The 19,720-nt window shown below is 41.4% G+C and overlaps 4 protein-coding genes and 1 pseudogene across 4 annotated transcripts; 1 reads left to right on the top strand and 4 right to left on the bottom strand.

Annotated features, from left to right (window-relative positions):
- Positions 1-3,861: 3,861 nt before the first annotated feature.
- LOC143465971 (uncharacterized) lies at positions 3,862-4,677 on the top strand. Its single transcript, XM_076964527.1, has 3 exons — positions 3,862-4,171; positions 4,336-4,478; positions 4,540-4,677. The coding sequence occupies exons 1-3, from the start codon at positions 4,048-4,050 to the stop codon at positions 4,618-4,620; spliced, it is 348 nt and encodes a 115-aa protein (XP_076820642.1). The 5' UTR covers positions 3,862-4,047; the 3' UTR covers positions 4,621-4,677.
- On the bottom strand, positions 4,636-5,927 carry LOC143465970 (uncharacterized). The gene is made up of 3 exons (XM_076964526.1): positions 5,632-5,927; positions 5,351-5,506; positions 4,636-5,218 (listed from the first exon to the last, which is right to left on the bottom strand). Exons 1-3 carry the CDS (start codon positions 5,828-5,830, stop codon positions 5,061-5,063), a joined length of 513 nt encoding a protein of 170 aa, XP_076820641.1. The 5' UTR covers positions 5,831-5,927; the 3' UTR covers positions 4,636-5,060.
- Positions 5,928-7,027: 1,100 nt separating this feature from the next.
- Positions 7,028-11,198, bottom strand: LOC143465619 (beta-1,4-galactosyltransferase 2-like). The gene is made up of 7 exons (XM_076964007.1): positions 10,553-11,198; positions 10,020-10,200; positions 9,767-9,864; positions 9,509-9,640; positions 9,298-9,437; positions 8,597-8,682; positions 7,028-7,977 (listed from the first exon to the last, which is right to left on the bottom strand). The coding sequence occupies exons 1-7, from the start codon at positions 11,031-11,033 to the stop codon at positions 7,767-7,769; spliced, it is 1,329 nt and encodes a 442-aa protein (XP_076820122.1). The 5' UTR covers positions 11,034-11,198; the 3' UTR covers positions 7,028-7,766.
- A 134-nt stretch (positions 11,199-11,332) lies between these two features.
- On the bottom strand, positions 11,333-16,247 carry LOC143465620 (uncharacterized). Its single transcript, XM_076964008.1, has 10 exons — positions 16,060-16,247; positions 15,348-15,464; positions 14,938-15,035; positions 14,183-14,330; positions 13,297-13,403; positions 13,045-13,160; positions 12,842-12,940; positions 12,184-12,325; positions 11,970-12,078; positions 11,333-11,769 (listed from the first exon to the last, which is right to left on the bottom strand). The coding sequence occupies exons 1-10, from the start codon at positions 16,126-16,128 to the stop codon at positions 11,671-11,673; spliced, it is 1,104 nt and encodes a 367-aa protein (XP_076820123.1). The 5' UTR covers positions 16,129-16,247; the 3' UTR covers positions 11,333-11,670.
- Positions 16,248-16,671: 424 nt separating this feature from the next.
- On the bottom strand, positions 16,672-19,573 carry LOC143466230 (intelectin-2 pseudogene; annotated as a pseudogene).
- Between the last annotated feature and the right edge of the window lie 147 nt (positions 19,574-19,720).

Below are 19,720 nucleotides of genomic sequence, written 5' to 3'. Positions count from 1 at the left end.
CAGGTAGCTCGTTGAGAATCTTCTCGTAGTCGGGCGCGTTGTAGTTGATGTGTATAGTCGACAAAGGTAAGTTGAGTTGGTGCACCTGCACATGTTCGTGCGATAAAGTGTAGTTGTGATAAAGGACGGTGTGACCCAGAACTCGGAAGACAAAACTTCTAGCTGGTCGATACGATTCCAGCAGATGTACTCCCGGTAAGACAATGTTGTCTGAGATAAGTTGGCCGTATTGACTGTGGCCGTTTTGATCGCGATAAAGGATGAGAGGGCGTTGACTGAATGCGTTTCTGTACGCAAGTGACGGTAAGACGGTACCGTTGATAGAGTGACATGTTGCTCTGGACATAAAATCTCCAAGGTTGGAACCCATGGCTTGATGTCCAAGAGTAGAAGAGAGTATCTCAGTAGGGAAAATCTTCCCAACTGCTTTGTAGAGTGTGCCAATCAGCTTCGTGAGTTGGCAATGTAGGAACTTGTTCTCTTCGTTGAAAGTAGTGAGAACTTCGGAAATGAGATCGTCCTGTTGTCCGTCGAAGGTTGCAAGAAGTCGCGAGAATTGCGAGTGTGGCGTTTGATCAGACACCCGCCTTGGCAGATTAGGGCGAAAAAGAGCGAGTCTGTCGAGCTCTGTACATTGTTGGTAGCGAAAGATAAAGTTGTTGTTGTCACAGTGAATATTTTCGCCATAGCAGCTTTTCGCACGTGCGGAACACTTTCTCCAGTGATGTACGGAGATTCCCAGGTCAGGTAAGGAAACTCTATACAAAGACGTAGAGTTGTAATGAAGTAGCATCTTATGTGATCCAAGAGGCTTGGTAGGGGGGCAGTTGATACGCGCGGGTACTCGCCATATAAACATAATGGTATTGGATGTGGCTCCCAAGCCACTACACAATGTCTCAGGTAGCGTTCAGAATTAGGCTAAAAATTAGCATGGAAGTACCTAAAATTAGGTTCTTTCGGCCAAACATTCTAGTGTTCATTTTGCGCCTCCGTTAAAAAAGTTTGAATCATAGTTTTTTGATGAGATTTTATGGACTGTTAGTCCAAAGCGTACTAAACTGACATGCAAAAATTCAGAGAGCCCCATGCAGAGGAGGATTTTTCGAGTAATCAGTCTTTTAGTAAATTCACTGTATAATTAAACAAACAAAGATTTTAAGGCATTTTTGGTGTTTGACGCCTCCTTAAACGCGGCCATGATTTCTTATCACTAGGGCCATTTTTATTTTGACCTAAAAAAAATTTTTTTTGACTTTATTTTTATCAAATTTTGACTTTATTTTGACCTAACGAACTTGCTTATTTGTAGAGGCCACAGTTCTTCCTCCAGTTACCCAAACATAATGTTTTGTCGATTTCAAACCCAAACGTAATATTTTGTCGAAAAGTCAAGGTGTTTTATGGATTATAAAAAGTGCGTCGTGTTTTTTTGGCGATAGATTTAGGTAACTTGTGTTATTTTGTCCTTGTGAAAAAGGCACTTTGCCTCGATTTTCTCCGCATGGTAAATTCTAATAAACAGCAAATTAAACAGGGAAGAAGTAATGTGACCCCCTTCACGCGGCTTTAAAGAAATCACTACAGAAAAGTGTTTCAACTTATTTATTGTAATACAGCATCATGTAATTTTTAACATTTTCAGGCTTGAAATTTCTGTCTTTTCTCAATAGCTTTTTCAGCATAGAAAATGAGCGTTCAACTGTAGCTGATGTTGGCTGAGCTTTTTGCAGTAACGCATAAGTGGCTGGAGGAATGCTCGAGTTTGAACAGTACATTATTGTTTCCACATCTGAATTGGCTAACCGTTGCTCGATGTAATCTCGAATTGAACAGGGATCCTCGTGAAACTGCATGTTTTTTATTAACTTGAACGCTTCTTCCATGCTGCAGTCACTAGCTTCCAAGAGTTCGACGTTGTTTGTAAGCGACTGATAGTTTGAGAGAAGGACCAGGTCTGATGCTATCTGATCTTCGTTTATAGCCTCTTTTGCCCTGGTGACCAAAATTCCGCCGCTTGTCCAGTTGTTTACAATGGCACGAACAGCAGGAAGGTGCTCACTATACTAAAAAGCAGCTCTAAGCCAGGTTGCCCATCTCGTAATCACAGGTAACGGAGGCGACGGTAAGCCGGCATCACGAAAATCTTTAGACCGGTCTTTGTTTTTAACTGTTGCCGCCTTTACTGTTGCTACCACTGCGTCTACGTTTTTGAAGTAAGCACGCACTCGCATTGCGCAGTTGTGCAGTAAGTGTGCTAAGCAAGTGACGTGAAGTAGACAGGGATAAAATTCCTTGAGTGTCCTACCGGCAAGAGTCATGTATCTCGCAGCATCCGTCAAAAGCAAAGAAAAATGTTCACGCTTAGTACCAAGTTGTCGCAAGACATCGTCGACAATGTGAATAATGCTGCTGTTGTTAATGCTACCATCACGAGCAAGACAATCAATCAGGAAGGTTTGAGTTGGAGTTTCCAAACTTCCTACAAGCACGTTGATGTACTTTTGCCCAGCCACATCCGCCTCATCTACGACCATGAAAATTTTTTTATCATATACTGTACCAAATCACGGATTTCATTTTCTTTTTGCCTTGCTAGCGTGGCAACGCTAGCTCGAGCAGCAGTCTCAGAAGGCAAATTCTTTCCTGTAGTGGCAAACAAGGATTTTAAAGCTGGATGATTAAGCTTATAATGTAGAGGAATGTCAGCGGATAAAAATGCGGAAACTACATTGTCAGTAAATTTCTTCGTTGGGGCTTGTTCAATAAAAGTTTGCATTGATTGCGATGCTTGTTGTTGCTCCAATCCAGCTTGATGGCGTTTACTTTTCCTGTGGCTTTCAACAAAATACTTTTTATCGCACTTCACTATAACCTCGCAAAATTTGCACCTTAAATCACCCTCGGGAGTTGTCTAACTTTTGCTGAAGTAGATTTAGCTTGCTTAGGCATTTTTGTATTACAGAATGTCAGTAGGCTATTCCTAAAATCCAAACTGTTGATCTTCGAAAAGACCACGTTTATGAAGACGAACTGTTTTATAGGAATTATTTAAATACGTAACAATGAATAAACAATGGACATTTTGCGATAAAATTTACTGCTGATCCAAGTGGGCATTGTGACTTATTTCCTGCTTTTATGGGTTAATATGGTTTAATTGTGTCGCAGTTCCTGATTTACAATGCTTCCACGAGGATTTTTACAAAAATTACTCTCAAGAATCACAAAAACTTTGAGAAAAGCCATATTTTGACAAATTTTGACTTTATTAAAAATTTTGACTTTATTGTAAATTTTGACTTTATTTTGACCTATAAACTTCTTAGTAACACTCCCCAAGGTGCTGAAAACAATTTTTTTCTTTGTTTCGTGGTCAGACGAGGTCCTAAAAAATTTTTGACTTTATTGACTTTTGCGGGCCCTACTTATCACTCGATACCGGGTTGCAGAACTGAAACTTGGTGCAACTTGCCCTTGCCAAATTGAGTCTTGTGATTTGTGGTATATGTCAGCATACAGCGGCTTGTCCTAAATCCTAGAAGCATATAAAGTGTGACCGGTAAGGTTTACAAGCAAATTACTTTTGCGCCTGTTTATATTCTTGGTGAAGGTCGGCCATTGTATTTTGTCATAAAACTAATCCCATTTTCCGATTCCAGACGCGCGGAATATATCAAATATGATGAAATGGCTTAAAAGTGGTGTTAAGTGTGACAATGCCAAGATGACCCTGGCGAGTTGTATGGCATTTCTCCTGCGATTGGGCTTGAAAATTGCAAACGATTAATTATTTTTCAACAATTGTATTTTTACGTCATAGAGCGGGTGTTTAAAAATTATTAAAATTTTTTAATTGAGCTTGTTCCTGTAATGTGTAAGTTTGTTCAAAGCTGTCAAACTTTTCGCGAAAGTGGCGGTGAATAACACCGAGGTTAAAATCATTTTTGGGAAGCTCAGGATTACAGCAGGAATGACTTGCCGCCTCTGAAGTTGTCGCTAAGGTGGTGGATTGCATCAAGATAATACTAAAGAGCAGAGGAAAAGATGGAAACCAGAACGGCAGACGATAGTGACGTGGAAAGAACGGGTGAGGACCGACCCAAAGAGAGAAGACACTCCCACTTTAGCAAGATACCCCTGGCTCGTAGAATGCAAGAAGGGGCTTGGGGTAAGGATTAAACATTTGGGGGTGATTTATTGCGTATTTAAGTTTTGTAGCAGTTGGATAATTTTGCGTAGTTGGAAACTGGCCTCAAACATTTGCTTGGAAAATGTGAAAACGCTGAACGAGCTTCACATAACTTGAACCGTTGTGTGTTTTACGTTATCCAGGCAAGTTCCAAGAACGAGGCCGGAGGTCGTTGGAACGATTGGAGAACCGCGTGTCATCCAGGTTCATGGGAAGACCGGTCAACCTTTATATCGCAATACTGGCCGTCTTTCTTGCCATCATAATCACCGTCGTCTACGTGGAGGTAAAACAGCAAATGACACTACAAAAGTATTAAGAAACCTTCATGTAGGGCTCTGTTCAAGGTGTTCCTGAAGCCACAGTGGAAAGACGCAGAAGAACAATTGAGGGAAAATTTGTCGACGACCGCCGCTACGGATGATTAAACTCACTTCAGCGCATAATAAGGCGATATTTTATTTTAACTTTAGCACCCACGTAAACACAATGGACGATTTATACGTCACATGACGCTTACGAAGGTTGTTTTCAAACAAGTTAAAAGGAAAATCTGAGAAGAAATAAACAGAAAATAATAGTAAATAAATACGTATAATAATAAGCCAAAAAAACAGCAAACTTAATTCCATGAAAAAAACTTTGACGTTTTAACACCGCGTGTGACGCTTTCTCAATGCGAGTGTAAACACTTTGAATAATTTCAAGCAGTAATTCTGTGCAAACAATGACAAGGGAAGTTATTTCCTCTGTAGTCCGATGACACCTCATCTCAAAATCTGTTTCCGGGACAACTACGTCACCACGTTCCGCTCCAGTGATTCCGTTACTGATGCGTGACCAATTCTTCGCATCATCAAAACGAAATTCACATCACGTGGTACATGCATGACTTCCAAGCTGCCTCATCATCTTTGTGACGTGAAATAACGTGTTTATGAGTCATCGACGTTTGGTTTCGGCTGGTTGCCGTAAGTGGGCTGAACAATGGTATTGCACTCATGACGTCATCCTTGATACGAACGCCTGCAAGGCGAAATACGAAAGGTGACTAATAGGCAAAGGTGCTCAGATGAATACCCGAGAGCGAATGCTTAAAGATATTTATTGAAATATGCTTTTACTGCAGCAACACATCCTGGCATCAATGCAACGTACCTTTCTTCTCCAGTTTAACTTTAAGACTGGGCGGTATCTCCTTTGTTCTTGGAACCGTCACTCCAGGGATGGGGGGTAACACGGGAGGCCGGGTCGAAAGTGACGAGAATTGACGCGAAAGCAAGAAATCGCGATCGTATCTCGCAACAGAATCGTCTGTAAAACCATAAATTCAGATTCAAATTTTTTGACAAAATAATGCAGACATCAGCTTTTCTAAAAGCTTGAAAGTACAAGAAGTCGACCAATAAGAAAAGAGCACGACAAAGCGGTAAACTCACCCTTTCTTGATGACGTAATCGTAGGTTTAATCTGAGTTTTCGGTGATCGCCTCAGATTCGAAGATTTTGGCGAATTCCTTTGGCGTTTTTTCGACGTTGGTGACGCTTGACTGTCGTCACTTCCTTTCTTACGTTCTGGAATTGCACGTGGCAGGGACGCGCTAATCAACCTCGGTCCGCTGTAAGTTTCTGGGGGCATTTTAGAACTTTTGTCTGTTACTTGCTGCTACAACCGACTCAGCGATGTCTACAACTGAAGCGAAAACTGCCAAGCAACGATCTGATAAACTCTGTAGTCCTCCAGATTTATAGGCGACTATCACGCCACTTCGCCCTGACCGAAGGTAACCTCGGTTGCTTGTGTTCCGTCTGGTGACCTCGAGTCATCTCTGTTCCAGCATCTGGCGAGTAAATAACCAGTCACGTGCTTCCTACCACGCCACATTCATGACCGCAAGTGAACTGCTTAGCTTTGTGTTAATATCTCAACATGGCGGTTAATAATTAATCGCCAACATATTTGGAAGCACTCCACCATTTGCCATTATCGGTCACGTGATCTCCATAAAAGCTAGTCATGCAAAAATCGCCGTCGTGGGGCATCGTGCGCTTCTTCAATTCTTGTAAAAATACGTATTGATTATTTCTCAGTATTAATATTAAAGTTCTTAACTTAGGTGTGACGTTATAATCAACAAAAAGAGCTTGAAAACTGCGCATTGAACCCGGAAGTGGGGAAACGTCTTTAAACGCACCAACTGCATTATTATCGAAAGCCGACACCTGTTTCGCCCATCAAGGCAGTCACAGCCACGCACTGGTTTAATCGCTTTTATGCGCAAGGGTTTCCATAAATAATTTACACAATAGAATGGGCGAAATGCGTTGTTTCCAGTGCAAGAGAAGAAGATTTTATCCAACTTCCGACTCCCAATGCTTGGATTAAATCATCTAACCGTGAAATAATGACGTCAATTGTATCTTCGTTTAACCTAAGATATCTATGTGTTTGACGAATGCAACAGAAAACAGCGGGGCCAATCAAAAACGATTACGTGCCGTAACAAACTGCATTCTTCTAAATTCTATAACGACTTGAAAGCTCTCGCGGGAAAAATAAAGTTATTTTTCGTTCAAGTGCTGATGTAGACCAGTTTTTAAGTAAGCGATTGTGGTCGCATGACGTAATTGCTTTGTGCCGTTGTCGTAAACGACGTTTTAAAGTTTGGGAGGATTTCTTGCTGACGTAAAGCATCGAAGAAACTTCTGCTATTACGCAATTTTTTGACCAATAAAATTCGATGAACAACCTGCACGCGCCTTACGCTAACACTCATTGTCGGTTAAAGACGTAATTGGCGATGCCCACACTTTTACGTAACAAACCTGTGCTTTCGTAACAGGCGTTGATACTTTTGTGCAAAGTTTTATTACGGACCAAATTAAAATCTGCACGATAGAAACATTTCGGCATTGACCAACAGATATAGTTTGCATGATGACGTAATTGGTTGAAGTAAGAACAAATTCTGTTGACAAGTTACAAGGCAATGCGTGAGGGTGAAGTTGCTGCGCTCGACAATATGAGCAAATGCTTCTAAACTTAAAAGACCTCATCTAATTCACAGCCATCATAATGGACTTTGTTGCGTCATTTTCTTCCGGATATTGCAGTCATCTTCTATAATCTTCTTTTTGAATGAAATGAAAAATGCGCTCGCGAGCGTCATCCTGTGAACATGTTTGGGTTCACGCACGATTACGTCACACTTTGTTGTAGCCGTGGATCTGTGTCGATTTACCCATCGTGCGTCATCAGAGATTTATTACGCGTCTTTCATGGCAGCAAAAAGATGCTCTTTTACGCAATGTTCATGCGCAAAGTTGCTGAGGTAGAACATTAAAGAATAAAACACCGCAAGCTGGAACTGTGGAGCCATCATTTGCACATATAGGAGACATGCAAAGATGCGAATCCATGTGACGCAAGCAACATTGAAACTGAATTCATAAACACAACGTTGTTTTTAACCATGACGTCATTTATGCGACTACCCCAGGCTGATTTAAAACTTGTGGTTCAACGTCATCAAGGCGATAAGCAGGTCGACATCTTCGACAAAACTTGAAAGAAGTCAGACCAGCATTGATCTCAGCTCTTCGTTAGTTAAATTGGTTCGTACTTTCAATCTAGTGTGGCTTGGATGACGTACTACTGACGTAATAAACGTCCGCAGCGAGTTCAGTCCATCGCGAGGTTGTCGCTTCTCCGCTTGCTTCAGCAATTCCAATCGGTTATCGTTTGGGGGATTTCCTTTATCTCCATTGTGCCGGACCATTTTGAACCTGGGAAAATGATTAGAAATGTTTTAGTGAGTGAAGATTTTGTTGATAAAATATCTGTGACGACGTTAAAAACCTCATAGTTTGCAGTTAAGCGCAAAAGTAACTTTGTTTGAAGCAAAAGCGGAAACATAAAAGTTAAGCAACACACGTCTTCACAAAAGACTCGTTCGATGAGGGATTTCTTTACTTTTAAAAACAGTTCCAAGCGGGAGGTTAAATTTAATGAAGACTCTTATTAAGTTCTTTTAAGTTTGGTTCAACTTTATTTTCTATTTTGAGAGGAATTTGAAATAAAAGTTTTAAAGCAAACAGTATTCCATCATTGTGACGTATCGCCCAGCAAAACAGATCACGTGGTTCAGCATAAGCGATCCTTACACAAACAACAAGAGCAGTAAGGTATAGTATGACGTCAAATGGGTACATAGGTGCTGTCCAAAATGGGTTTAAATAGAAGGTGCTTGCTCAACGAATTGACAAGATATTAAATGACGCCAACAAAAGTTTTGTTTGAGTGAAAGTTGCGGTTATCCCTTGTGCAAACATTTGTTCGTCGCGTTCCGCTTTCTGACGACGGGAATTCTGGAACAACAAGACAAGCAAAATGAACAAGCAGCACCTGGTGTAGTTCCTCTCTGACCTCCAGATCTCGAATCCTTTCAGCTTGATCCGTTCATTCATGTCGTCATCCTCACCGCCCCAGCCCTGCGCGTCATAAACAACACAATGGAACAAGCATCGCGTCATTATTCTTCCATCTTCGATTATTCATTTTATCTCAGGCTTTTTATATTTATCGCTCAAAGGTGAAAATCACATTCAGTCTTGTTTCATAGTTACAACAAATTGAATCTTAATCTTTAAAATATCGACTTTTCTTATTCCAGCGCATTGGGCGTAACTTCGTTGGAATGTTGTGACGTAGTATTGAGCACCGACCGTGCGCGCGTCTTGTTTGCCTCTGAAAGCGCTTACTCATGCAGCTGTCCTATTCATAAGTTTATAATTGTATGAAAACTAGAAACAATACAACTCTTGAATGCTCTCAAGCCAACATGGACACGCCCAATCGAACCCGACGATCCGTCCAGGCTCCAAGCAAGACGTAAACCAAGCTTTCTAACGCAACAGCGAAGCGATTGTCGATGACGTATCACAGGTTTTCAAAAAAAAAACAAAAGCACCGAGCCAAGTTGGACCATTATAGGGGTTCAAACTGTTTGATTTGTTCCAGTTTCGATAAATCTCAATCCTGAATCAACCCAGCATCGTTCTAACCCCCAATTATCTCAGAATAAGACCGATGAAAAATTTTCCTACCGCGTACTCGTTCGAGTATCCATTCAACTCTTCGAATTGTTCCCTGGTGTACCCCATCGCGGCTCCCACCGTGACCCCGCAGCAGAACCTATATTCATATTTGTCGATGTAGGGCGCAATGTGGTTCAGAGTTTTTCCGTCTGTGGAGAAAACAAAGAGCGGATGAATATCACGGTTAATAGACATTCGAAAGCTTCACGCGTTGGAATACCTCGACAGGTGTAAATTACGCGGTCGTCTTCTGATAGAATGTCGACGTCATGAAAGATGAAACAATCTATCTTGCTTCCATCTGCGAATGTGAGATTCTTGGAATACTGAAACGCTGAGTTCATCACCTGTCCTACAAACCCTTGCTTTTAGTTCTTTACACGACCACCGTTGGTGTTTAACCGATTTTAGAAATGTTTAGTTTGTTGTCTCTAATTTCCAGCGTGTTACAACAACATTCTTCCTTGCCTCGTTTTACCTTTGTTAAAAGTCTTGTCATCGTCTTGTTCAACTACAATTATGACGTAACAAAGCTGTTGTCTTCTGAGCAACTCATGCGTGTAATGCAGAAAAAATCTGAAACAATACTTGAGGTAAAGACACGAAAAGCTATCCCGTCAAAACGTTTGCTCCTTGTTGAGTTCAAGGTCACGTTGCTGCTGCAGTTTACTGAAAGCAAGCAAGATGCCCAACATGCTTCACGCAAAGAAATAATATCATGGTCAATTTACCTTAAATGCTCGGCTCTGTCGCGGTATGGAACAATAACAGCGGAAGCCCCCCTGCAAGTGCAATCGGGAGGCCCGTTATAAATCCCTCCCAGTTCGAGATCGATTTGATATTCGAGAGCAACCTCCTCCAACGTGGGTGGCCAGTTCCATCGAAGCTCTCCGCTCGATATTTCGCCTTTGTCTGAAAGTGAAACGCCATAGAAATCACACGAAGGGTGACCACATAAATGCCTTAATGCTGGCATTAGCTTTGGACGAGATTCTTGCCCAGGAAAGTGCGTCGTGTCCAACTCGTTTCTACCTTTCAACGGTTATACCGAAGTCTTATTTGAAACACGTGATATCGGAATAACCGCTTTGCTATATTCTAATTGTCTCTCCTATTCTTGTATTTTGACTTTTACGTCATGAATGAAGTTTGCTGCGCGGTGGAAAGTTCTAGATTTAAGAAACTTTCATTTCTGATTTACTGCGATTAAAATTAAAACGTGATAAAGATTTAGGAAAGATAATTGTTTTCCACAATTACTCACTGTCCAGAGCAATATGGAATGGTCCTTGCAAAAGCGGAGACTGCTCCGGACACAAGGAGCTTCTGTTTCCGTTCCGATGGCTTCGATTTCCCCACGGACTTTCAAAATCAAAATCTTCTTTTTCCTTTCCCGGCTCTTCGAGCGCCGCCGCAATCGCGTTCATCAAATCAACGATGAATTTCTTTGAACGATTTTTGAAACATCCCGGGAAATACTTCGACAACAGCACCACCAGCTGGTCGGGAGATGCGACTACAGACGACATCCTCATCTTCTTTCTCATCTCCTCCCCCCCAAGTCCGCCCAAGCACTCCTGCAGCGATGAGCGTAGTTTTACGTCATAGACGGATATTGTCCTCGATGCTTGATAATCTCCTCCAAGTCGTAGGATGATGAAGAATATCCCGAGGATGATGAGGATGGATCCTCCACAAGCTCCACATCTTCTCACAAAGAAGCGCCAAGCCATCTCGCATCCCATGAAACCTCGCTGCTCAGCCCTTATTCTACTCCAACTGCTTGTCGTGGCTGCCCTGCCTGATATTCCACGAGTTTCCCGCAAGAAGAAAGCATTATAAAGTAAATTTGAGCAAAAAAGGCCAACAGCGAGCTGGCAGCGATCACAAAGTTACGTCACCACTACTCGTGACCACTTTGAAAGAGATGAATTTGTTTAGAAACTTATTCGCACGACAACTTGCGACCTGAATCGATATTTCGAACCATTTCTGAGCATTTAGAGTTCAAACGCTTTCCTGCAATCGTCACATTAGGCTGAGATGGAAGTTGGCAAAAAAGCTTTTAATAAAAAGATCAAAATCATGTAAAATAATAAAACATTGATGACGCAACAATGTCTATTCATTGCGGTATTGACTAGCAAAAATAGGTCACGTGATCAAGCTTCTCATCACAGTCACCCTCATGTTTCGCGAGAAATGTGCAAAGTAAACTTTTAGCTAAAAAGTAAACTTATAGAGCTCGGCTGTAAAACGCCCTTCGCAAGCTGCCACTGGCGCAATATGGCCGCCTGTGAAGAAGTGTTAAAATTTTTTGGAGATGGATTTTATTGTATTAAAACTTAAATAACACTGAAGTCGGCGATTTGAAGTTAAACTTTACAGAGCGACACTTGGCGGTGGGGGTCTTGTTGGAATTCCCGGCCGATATGGGGAGCACGGGGCGCTTCTTGGAGCCTTGTCAATACGTTGTATTTCCTGGAAAATGTTTTAAATAATAATCTTCATTAAAACCAGTCTTTCACATTCGGCGTCAGAATCGCCCAATTTTAAAGAAAGTGGCTTCGGTTTTACACGGGACTGGTGCTTAGTAATTATTAGAAACCATCTCTTTTGTTTGCTTGGCAACCATCCCTCTTTAATCGATATCTTTGACCTTCAACCTGCACTTTGCTTACCGGCCTTAATGGTGGGGGCGCGTTCGGCTTCGAAATTCCGTGCAAGTTGCCGCCAGCCAGAGACTGGCGGGGTGTATTCAAGCGTGACGGTACCGGCGTGTTTGGATTGCTGCAATAATGTAATGACATCAGCGTGACATGACGTCATTAATGGAGGAATAAACTTTCAAAAGTACTAGATTAGTTTGTCGTTATGGAATGACGTAATCTTCACCTGAATTTGTTGTGTTGTGACGTCACACGTTGCTGGGGAGGATTTAGGGCGGAAGTCATCCTGTTGCGCTCTCTGTAGCAGATGTAGAGAAGGGCGGCCAGCAGGAGGAGGGAGAGAACGACAACCGCTGCTATGAGACTACCTAAAAATACGAATCACGTCATCAGACTTCAAAGTTCAAGTTCAAGTAAAATCACAAACAAATTATTTGTTTGATTGTGTTTGTTTGTTACAAATTTCGAATGCTTGGTTGCGTGTAGATATGACGTCATACACCTGATGAAGCAAGATCAAGCTGAAGCTCGTGCAGGAGAATTAAAAATTAATAATAAAAGTTGACCCTATAGAGTGCAACCTTATAGTCTGTTTCATATTTTAATAAAATTTACGGAAGCATTAAAAGAATGTTGACATTTTTTGCCTGTGGCACCTTGCACATGAGACTTCTTGTAAATGATTAAAGTGTGACGCCTTGTAACTGTGACGCTTTGTATTTGTGGCGTCTTGTATTTATGACACCTTGTACTTGTGATGTCTTGTATTTATGACACCTTGTACTTGTGATGTCTTGTACCTAGTGAAGTGTCGGTCTTATCCCAGTCGAACAAGTTAAGATTAAAGTGAACAATCCTGACAAACATAACAAAGTAGCACTCACTGTTTGAAGAACCACTGTCGCCTGTTGCGTCAATTCCGCTATTTTGTGGGGGTAAATTGGGGTTTAGCGGAAGTGACGTTTGATCGCGAGCGGCGTTTGCTACAACATAAAAACTTGAAGTTAGGATTTGTATGGAACTTAAGCTCAGCATCAGGTGTTGAAGAAAATAAAAATTCATGTTTTCAAGTTTTAGGAAATCTCACCGCAAAGTTTGCTGCTACACACATCTGATGACGTCATGCACTTGCTGCATGGGCTGCCTTTTGTGAACGGGCTCAGCATTTTGCTTTCGCCGCTCTGATAAGAATAGACGTTTCCTCTGCAATGAAAATGTGAAGGCTGAGAGCATTGTTCTTTTATATTAATGCCAGATATTTCCTTTCAACATTTTGCACGTTGGTGATTGAGATGGATGAGGGGGATTACCACTTGTGAAAACGTAAAATGTTACTTACGCAGGAGAATAATTGCAAATAAAAAGATGAGAATCTTTGTGGAAACCCGTGACCTCATCACACATAGTCAAGGAACATCCGACTTTGTAAGTTTTCGCCCAAGCAATCTACGGATTCAAGTTGTGGAAAATTAACTGTCGGTGTGCATCGAGCGAAGTTAACTCTAACCTACAGTACTTTGTCTTATAAGACGACACCACAGCAGGTAAATTGTTACGTAACATGCGACATTCGTTCATTCCAAGAATAAAACCTGGGTTTGATTGGGTTTCAACCAATAAAAATTGTCACAGATGAAAGAAACCGATTACATGAAACATTCGTGCTAGGAATGAACAACAACAAGTTATTACAATGGCAAATAAACTTCAACAAGTCCAGTGTAGTGAGATCAATCAACACTTAACGCTGGAAATCTCAGCAAGCCATCACGATACCAAGCCTAACTCATCAAAGTTGAACCCCTGCTACCGGGCTACAACATTTTATTCCAGGTATTTGATTGAGATTTCACGCGTTATTGTGTGGAGCAGAGGTTTGCTTCATTTCGTCAAAAATAAGAAAATAAAGAATCGACTTCGCAAAAGAAACAAACTGGCTGATCAGCACCGTAAATATTTCTGTGCAATGACTGTCGTAAACCAATCACTTGTTAAATGAAGTAGCTACAGCGCTACGAGGTCCATCCACGCGGCCGAATTCTTTTGTTAGAACGAGACATTGAGAATTTCAAATCGAATTTGTGATATGCAAATGTGTTCGTGAAAATAAATTTGCTAACGCTATCTCGTTATCGCGTGGGCTGCTTAGTGTAGTGCCCTGTTGTCGGTACCTGGGTATAGCTCCATGTTGTAGGTACCTGGATATAGTGCACTGTTATAGGTACCTGGGTATAGTGCCCGCATTTTGCTCCGGGAGTGCACGTCAGTGCCTTGTAGTCGAATTCTGCTTTCTCGTCAAACCAGAGTTGGATGGCGCGCGACACATCGAAGGTCTGGGGAGGACTTTTTGCGACGTAGATGTTCTCTCCGATACTGCAGGGAGTGAAGCGAAAGAATATTAGTTACCACGCTCTCATTAACATCTTATAATTTGTTATTTATTGCTGTTGTCGTGCCAAATTTGTTCCGGGCAGTGTGACGTAAGAATGTCGCATAACTCAACGCAATTGTTTGATCAAAAACTTTGTATTTCCGGTAAGTTTTTATCGTTTTCTTGTTTGTAAGAAAAGTTGGTGACCTTGTAAGTTTTTTTCTAAACTCGAGGGCAATCTCCAAGGTTTCCCAGCGGATGTGGATTATGCTGAGTCACGCCAAACCCATACGTCACAATGCCCGAAACAGATTTAGACACTGACACAGACACTGCAGTGAGATCCTGAAAATTTGGCAAAACTTGTTGCTGTTTCTAACAAACTACTGTTTGCCAAGACCGGCAAGTTTGTTTGGCATCCGCCAGATGACGCTATTAAAAGCTAAAATTCGGAAACACGTGACTGACAAGCGGTAAGAAACCCTCTGACAAGACTCGACGCGCTTCCGGCAATTGTGACATCACAATGTCAATCCCTGTTCAAGCGTTTATATGCGCGCGAGTTTGCTCATGTTGACTTTATATAAATGGAAACGAAAGGTGACCGACCTGTTCTTGAACTTTGAGTGGGAACCTTCCTGGTTGTGAGAGAATTGACATTTTGTTCCGTAATCCGCCGAAATTTGCGCCAATTCGTCGTCCCAAGTCTACAAATTAACAAAATGAAAAACAAACCTGTTGCTGGGTTCGTCGTCACTTCCTTTGTCTGCGGGAAAATCGCGAAGATTAAATCTCTTCGCTTTGTATTTGACGATGAGTGGAAACATAACCAGGAAATATTAGTCATTTGTGATTTCACAACTAAGCTTATTATGACGTATTATTGCGGTACTCGTCATCTATCAGGAATGCTATTTTAGAAAGTAACTTCCTTCAAAGGTCAAAGTCAACGTAATACGAGCGTTTATGAACTTGAGACCAAAGCTTATGACATCACAATTATTCTTCAATTACGTCACCATGAATCTCATGTCCGATGAGTGCAGGGTGCTTCTGAGCTGGTTGTGCTTCTCCACGATCTCGGACATCTGCGACTTGCTCAAAGGATATCGCTTGGGGCCGGAGCCGCGTTTTACCTGTGACGTATATATTGCATCATTATACATTATTACATCATGCGTTAAAGGTTTCTGTCACTAATAGCGCTATTCCAACGCTTTATGAATGCTACGTATTTAGGAGAGGGATCCATTCGACCATGGTACCCCCCAAGAACACAATTTATGCGCCATGGCTTTTAACGTTTTCAATCTATTCTGTTCATCGCATTTCCTTGCTTGTGACTAATAATAATCAGCTGTTACCTATGAAAACATATTAAGCTGGTATGCGGCCTTACAAAGTATGCGGCCTTAACATGTATGCGGCCTTAACATGTATGCGGCCTTAATATGTACGCGGCATTTCGTAGCATGCCCCATGTGCATGTCAACATGAGAGTAAACTCCACTTTGAAGCATTTTATAACGGGTTTTGAAGGGTAAAAACCTAAACTTTTTTCGCTTCGCGCATCTACGGCGTAGCGGCAGGTCATGGGGATTTTTACTTTCAGAGTTTGAAAACTTTTTGTCCGTGAACGCGCCCCTAAATACGTCACTGTTTGTGAGTCAAAGTTTTGATAATTTAACAAAATATATCAATTTTGTTCAGCAAATTCAAGTCACAACTCACCCTGGTTGATGACGTAAGTGCAAAGTTAAAGAACATGATTATGACGCAGACTACGTGTTTCGTCGACATGTTGCCGTGACGGTGATGGAAACTTTATCTGACGTATTTTGAAGCAGTCACAAGTAAGTTAAGATCAGATTTCTTTAAATGCAGTAATACCTATAACTTAAAAGATAAAAAAACATTCCAAATATAGTGCCAGCAGCGATTTGCCATTTTGGCATGGCCAAGCTAAACGATGAAATAACTTTATTCGCCACGAAGTCATCAGAACCAGCACATTGTGCAAAGCTACTCTACATGCTCATTAAATAAAACAACGCGCACATGGTTTATAATTATGAGTTGCAGCTTATGAAGCACTTTATTTAAGATAAATTGCAACTGAAAAAAATTATTTTAAAGACTTTAGAACTTTAATTTTGTTGAAAGCGTACAAAGAAGTTGAACAAAAGAAATAAGCAGCTTATGTTTAAACAGAAGCCAACACCCCACGACAAAAACGATTAGTTCGCCTGCCTAGAAGCTGAAGCTTCCTTCCTACCAGACACCTCACTTTTCACATGCAATGCAAGTTGATGGCAACAGTACTCACAACTTTTCCACAACAAACTAACTTATTCTCTCGGTTTTTGTCCCCTGCTTGGTCGCCTGCATGAACACACCTTGGTTGTTTTCATCAAAATATGACGTAGCGAGGCGAGGGAGGCCTGAATGCAATGACGGCGGCTTTACAGGGGACGTGCTAAGATACGTCATTCTATTGCACGCTTGTGAGGCGGATACGTGACGTAATCGCGAGATTTGGCCAAAACGCCGGTTTATTGATCACCTGACCTGCCTCGGCCAATTACTTCCTTCTGTCGCTTTTCAGTGAAGTTTGACGCAAAAATCTGCAACGAATCATAGCGGAAGTACAATATAAGTGCGATGACGTAATTTCCCCCTTAAAAAAGGCGAAGTTTTGTGTTTTGTGATCGCAGGTGAAAGGACGACCTTGATCGAGTTGCTTTGAGGCTTCTATAACAACATGTTTAATATTTCATCAACTACATATGTGGTGGAGGTGCCGCGATATCGGGCAATTTCGTCCGTGAACTGAATGCTATTGTCGCTTCTCAACCCATTGGCAAGTATAGCCGCATCCGATGGAACATGTTTGTCCGATCACATTGCTACAAGGCGCTACAAGGTGCTACAACGTGCTACATGGTGCAAAGTAGGAAAATATTGCAGCCGGCTTTTGGCTTAAACCGCGCTCGTGCAATAACATTGGCCGCGGCTACGTGCTGCCAACTCTGCGACTAAATATAACTTCCCCCTTTTAATGTAAAATTGCGCAATAACACTAATAACTTAGTAGGCTATTGTGCCAAATAAAAGGATCAAGAATATCAACAAGTCTGACGAGAGAAAACATTTTAGCGATAAAACACAAGAAAAGTGGATTCAAGAAGTTCACGTTTAGCATTCCATCCGGTCCCAGTGCCGTACGCATCGAAACTCATAGCTGTAAAATCTCCACAATATTTTGAGTCCAGATTATATCAGCTGTTGATCCGATGCAACCGTGTTCTATGTCCCCATAACTACCGTGAGGTTTCCCAGAAGGAGATAGCGGGTAGCCACTTTTCTTCTGATTGATTGCTCAGTCTAAACTAAAATATTATTTAAAATAATAATTTTTTTGCTTTGCCAAAATACGCAAATCACAAATCTTGAGAATATTTGAAGACGCAAAACTGAACATAAGTTACGGTATTGCAGGTAGGATGACGGATCGTATTTCTCAAGCAGCGTATCGTTGGGCACTTGCCAAATCATGACGTCACGGACTTGGAGATCAAAGTAAGCTTGATTTTTGTAATCGTCACTGGTTGCCGAGGCAACGTGACCAAACGTGTTGTAATTGGACCAATTTTCAGCGCCAACTTTTGCGTTTTTTTCATTTCCGTGTTCACTCGACCACCGGTCTCCAGACTGACATCTACCGGTGGCTCGGATGTTGTTTTCGTGAATGGAAGCGACCAGGGTCCAGCCCCCTCCGCCTAGGGTCATGTCGCAATAAACCGGGTAAGCAGTCATGTTGGAGTCCCGGATGTAGTAGACCCCGTTCCCGTGACTGAGTCCTTCCACTCTGATTTGTCGGAAGCTTGTTGACAGGTCGGCAGCCGAACCAGATCGATTGAGATGTTCCACTGAAATGGAAGGAAACGTTTTGATTTCGAGCTCATTTCATATTTTATTTCATAGTTTTGTTTAAATCAAATGGTAGGAAACCGACTGAACCAAAGCTTAAAGGCTTATTTAGTGTATGTTAAGAACACGGTTGTCAGCAGAAACGACTGGAATTTAGCCTTAAATAGTTTTGATGTTTCATCATGAGCTGGCGAGGCTTCCTCTTGAAACTTTCCACTCGCCACAGAACTTGAAATAAGGAATTTAATTATGATCGGGTTCGTCATTTTTCTTGATGAATTATCAGATTTTCCACAAAAATATTTTCCTTACCTATATTTCACAAACAATATGTTACCGCACTTATTGTCCAGGACTTTAAATAAAGTTCCTGTGTTAGTGCGGTGACGTCTTCACATGAGAAGCAAATATTACTTTGTTCACTTCCAGGTAAATGCAAACATTTAAAGTTTATTTTACTATAGGTCATAAGTCTATATTGTTAACCCTATTCTAACTAGGCTTGGCTTCTCCTGCACAATGTCACAGCAAAACGTGGCGTACAGTTGCATTGTTAGCTGTAGAAACTTGAAATTTGGTGACTTTTCCTAAAAAATGTTCGGCTATCTGTCCATGTTTGTTTGATAAAGTTGGATTTTGTAATTTTTAAGATATTGCGATATTTTCATAATTTTCCTCTGCTTTGCTCTGCTCTCCGCATTGAAGCGTATTACTCATTTACGCACCAATAACTCGACTAACTATTCTCTTTCGTTCTCATCTCGCGGTCAGCTGGTTTTCCGCACAGCGGGGACGCGGCATATCAAGAAGAATTTCTAGAAATGTGTCACTTTGAGAAATACTTAATTTACACTAAATTCACTTTCTTTAGTTTTACAATTATGATGTATACAGGAAGCCAGCAGATTTTTCTACTAACCTGTCAAAATCCGATCAGTTTACGACGTATAGTTTTCTAGTAATTAACGATTGAAAATGTGTGTGCGGGGTCGGCCACACCTAGATTTTCAGTAAACTCGCGAGCCTGGTTAGGATAGGGTTAAGTCATAAGTCATAGGTCATAAGTCTATATTGTGAAGTGGGAATGAAGGAATGTGTCCCACGGAATTTCAAAACTTTCCAGCATCGAGCGACATAACTTATAGAAGTGGGAATAAAAGCAGCTGTTAGATACTTATGTCCACCAACTTTATGGCATCTGCGGAATTGAACGCCAATGTAATTCTAACTTCCCATGTTGACATCAGACGAGATGATGAGACGAACTCAGTTGACATGACACGAACTTAGGACTAAACTCACACGGTGTTGCCATCGCGTAGATATATGATTATATAACTAGATGTTTATCCTGGGTGTGGTATACGATAGTAAACTACGTCATGGGCGAAGTAAGCTAACCTAAAACGTTTCCGAGCAAGTTTCTTTTACTGCAAAGCTTTTCAGCCTGTCGGCAAATGAC

The sequence above is a fragment of the Clavelina lepadiformis genome, chromosome 7, assembly GCF_947623445.1.
Source record: "Clavelina lepadiformis chromosome 7, kaClaLepa1.1, whole genome shotgun sequence".
Lineage (NCBI taxonomy): Eukaryota > Metazoa > Chordata > Ascidiacea > Aplousobranchia > Clavelinidae > Clavelina > Clavelina lepadiformis.
Note: the sequence above shows the minus strand (reverse complement) of the source record. Positions and strands in the feature narration are given on the sequence as shown.

Coding starts and splice junctions, on each gene's coding strand:
- LOC143465971 (XM_076964527.1), top strand. CDS start 4,048: ATGGAAACCAGAACGGCAGACGATAGTGACGTGGAAAGAACGGGTGAG. Junction 4,172..4,335: donor AATGCAAGAAGGGGCTTGGG/GTAAGGATTAAA, acceptor TACGTTATCCAG/GCAAGTTCCAAGAACGAGGC. Junction 4,479..4,539: donor TCACCGTCGTCTACGTGGAG/GTAAAACAGCAA, acceptor GCTCTGTTCAAG/GTGTTCCTGAAGCCACAGTG.
- LOC143465970 (XM_076964526.1), bottom strand. CDS start 5,830: ATGCCCCCAGAAACTTACAGCGGACCGAGGTTGATTAGCGCGTCCCTG. Junction 5,507..5,631: donor GATTACGTCATCAAGAAAGG/GTGAGTTTACCG, acceptor ATGGTTTTACAG/ACGATTCTGTTGCGAGATAC. Junction 5,219..5,350: donor AGTTAAACTGGAGAAGAAAG/GTACGTTGCATT, acceptor TTCGCCTTGCAG/GCGTTCGTATCAAGGATGAC.
- LOC143465620 (XM_076964008.1), bottom strand. CDS start 16,128: ATGTCGACGAAACACGTAGTCTGCGTCATAATCATGTTCTTTAACTTT. Junction 13,161..13,296: donor ATTTGCAATTATTCTCCTGC/GTAAGTAACATT, acceptor TTTTCATTGCAG/AGGAAACGTCTATTCTTATC. Junction 12,941..13,044: donor GTGTAGCAGCAAACTTTGCG/GTGAGATTTCCT, acceptor TTTATGTTGTAG/CAAACGCCGCTCGCGATCAA.
- LOC143465619 (XM_076964007.1), bottom strand. CDS start 11,033: ATGGGATGCGAGATGGCTTGGCGCTTCTTTGTGAGAAGATGTGGAGCT. Junction 9,865..10,019: donor GACAGAGCCGAGCATTTAAG/GTAAATTGACCA, acceptor GTATTGTTTCAG/ATTTTTTCTGCATTACACGC. Junction 9,438..9,508: donor CGTAATTTACACCTGTCGAG/GTATTCCAACGC, acceptor TTTTCTCCACAG/ACGGAAAAACTCTGAACCAC.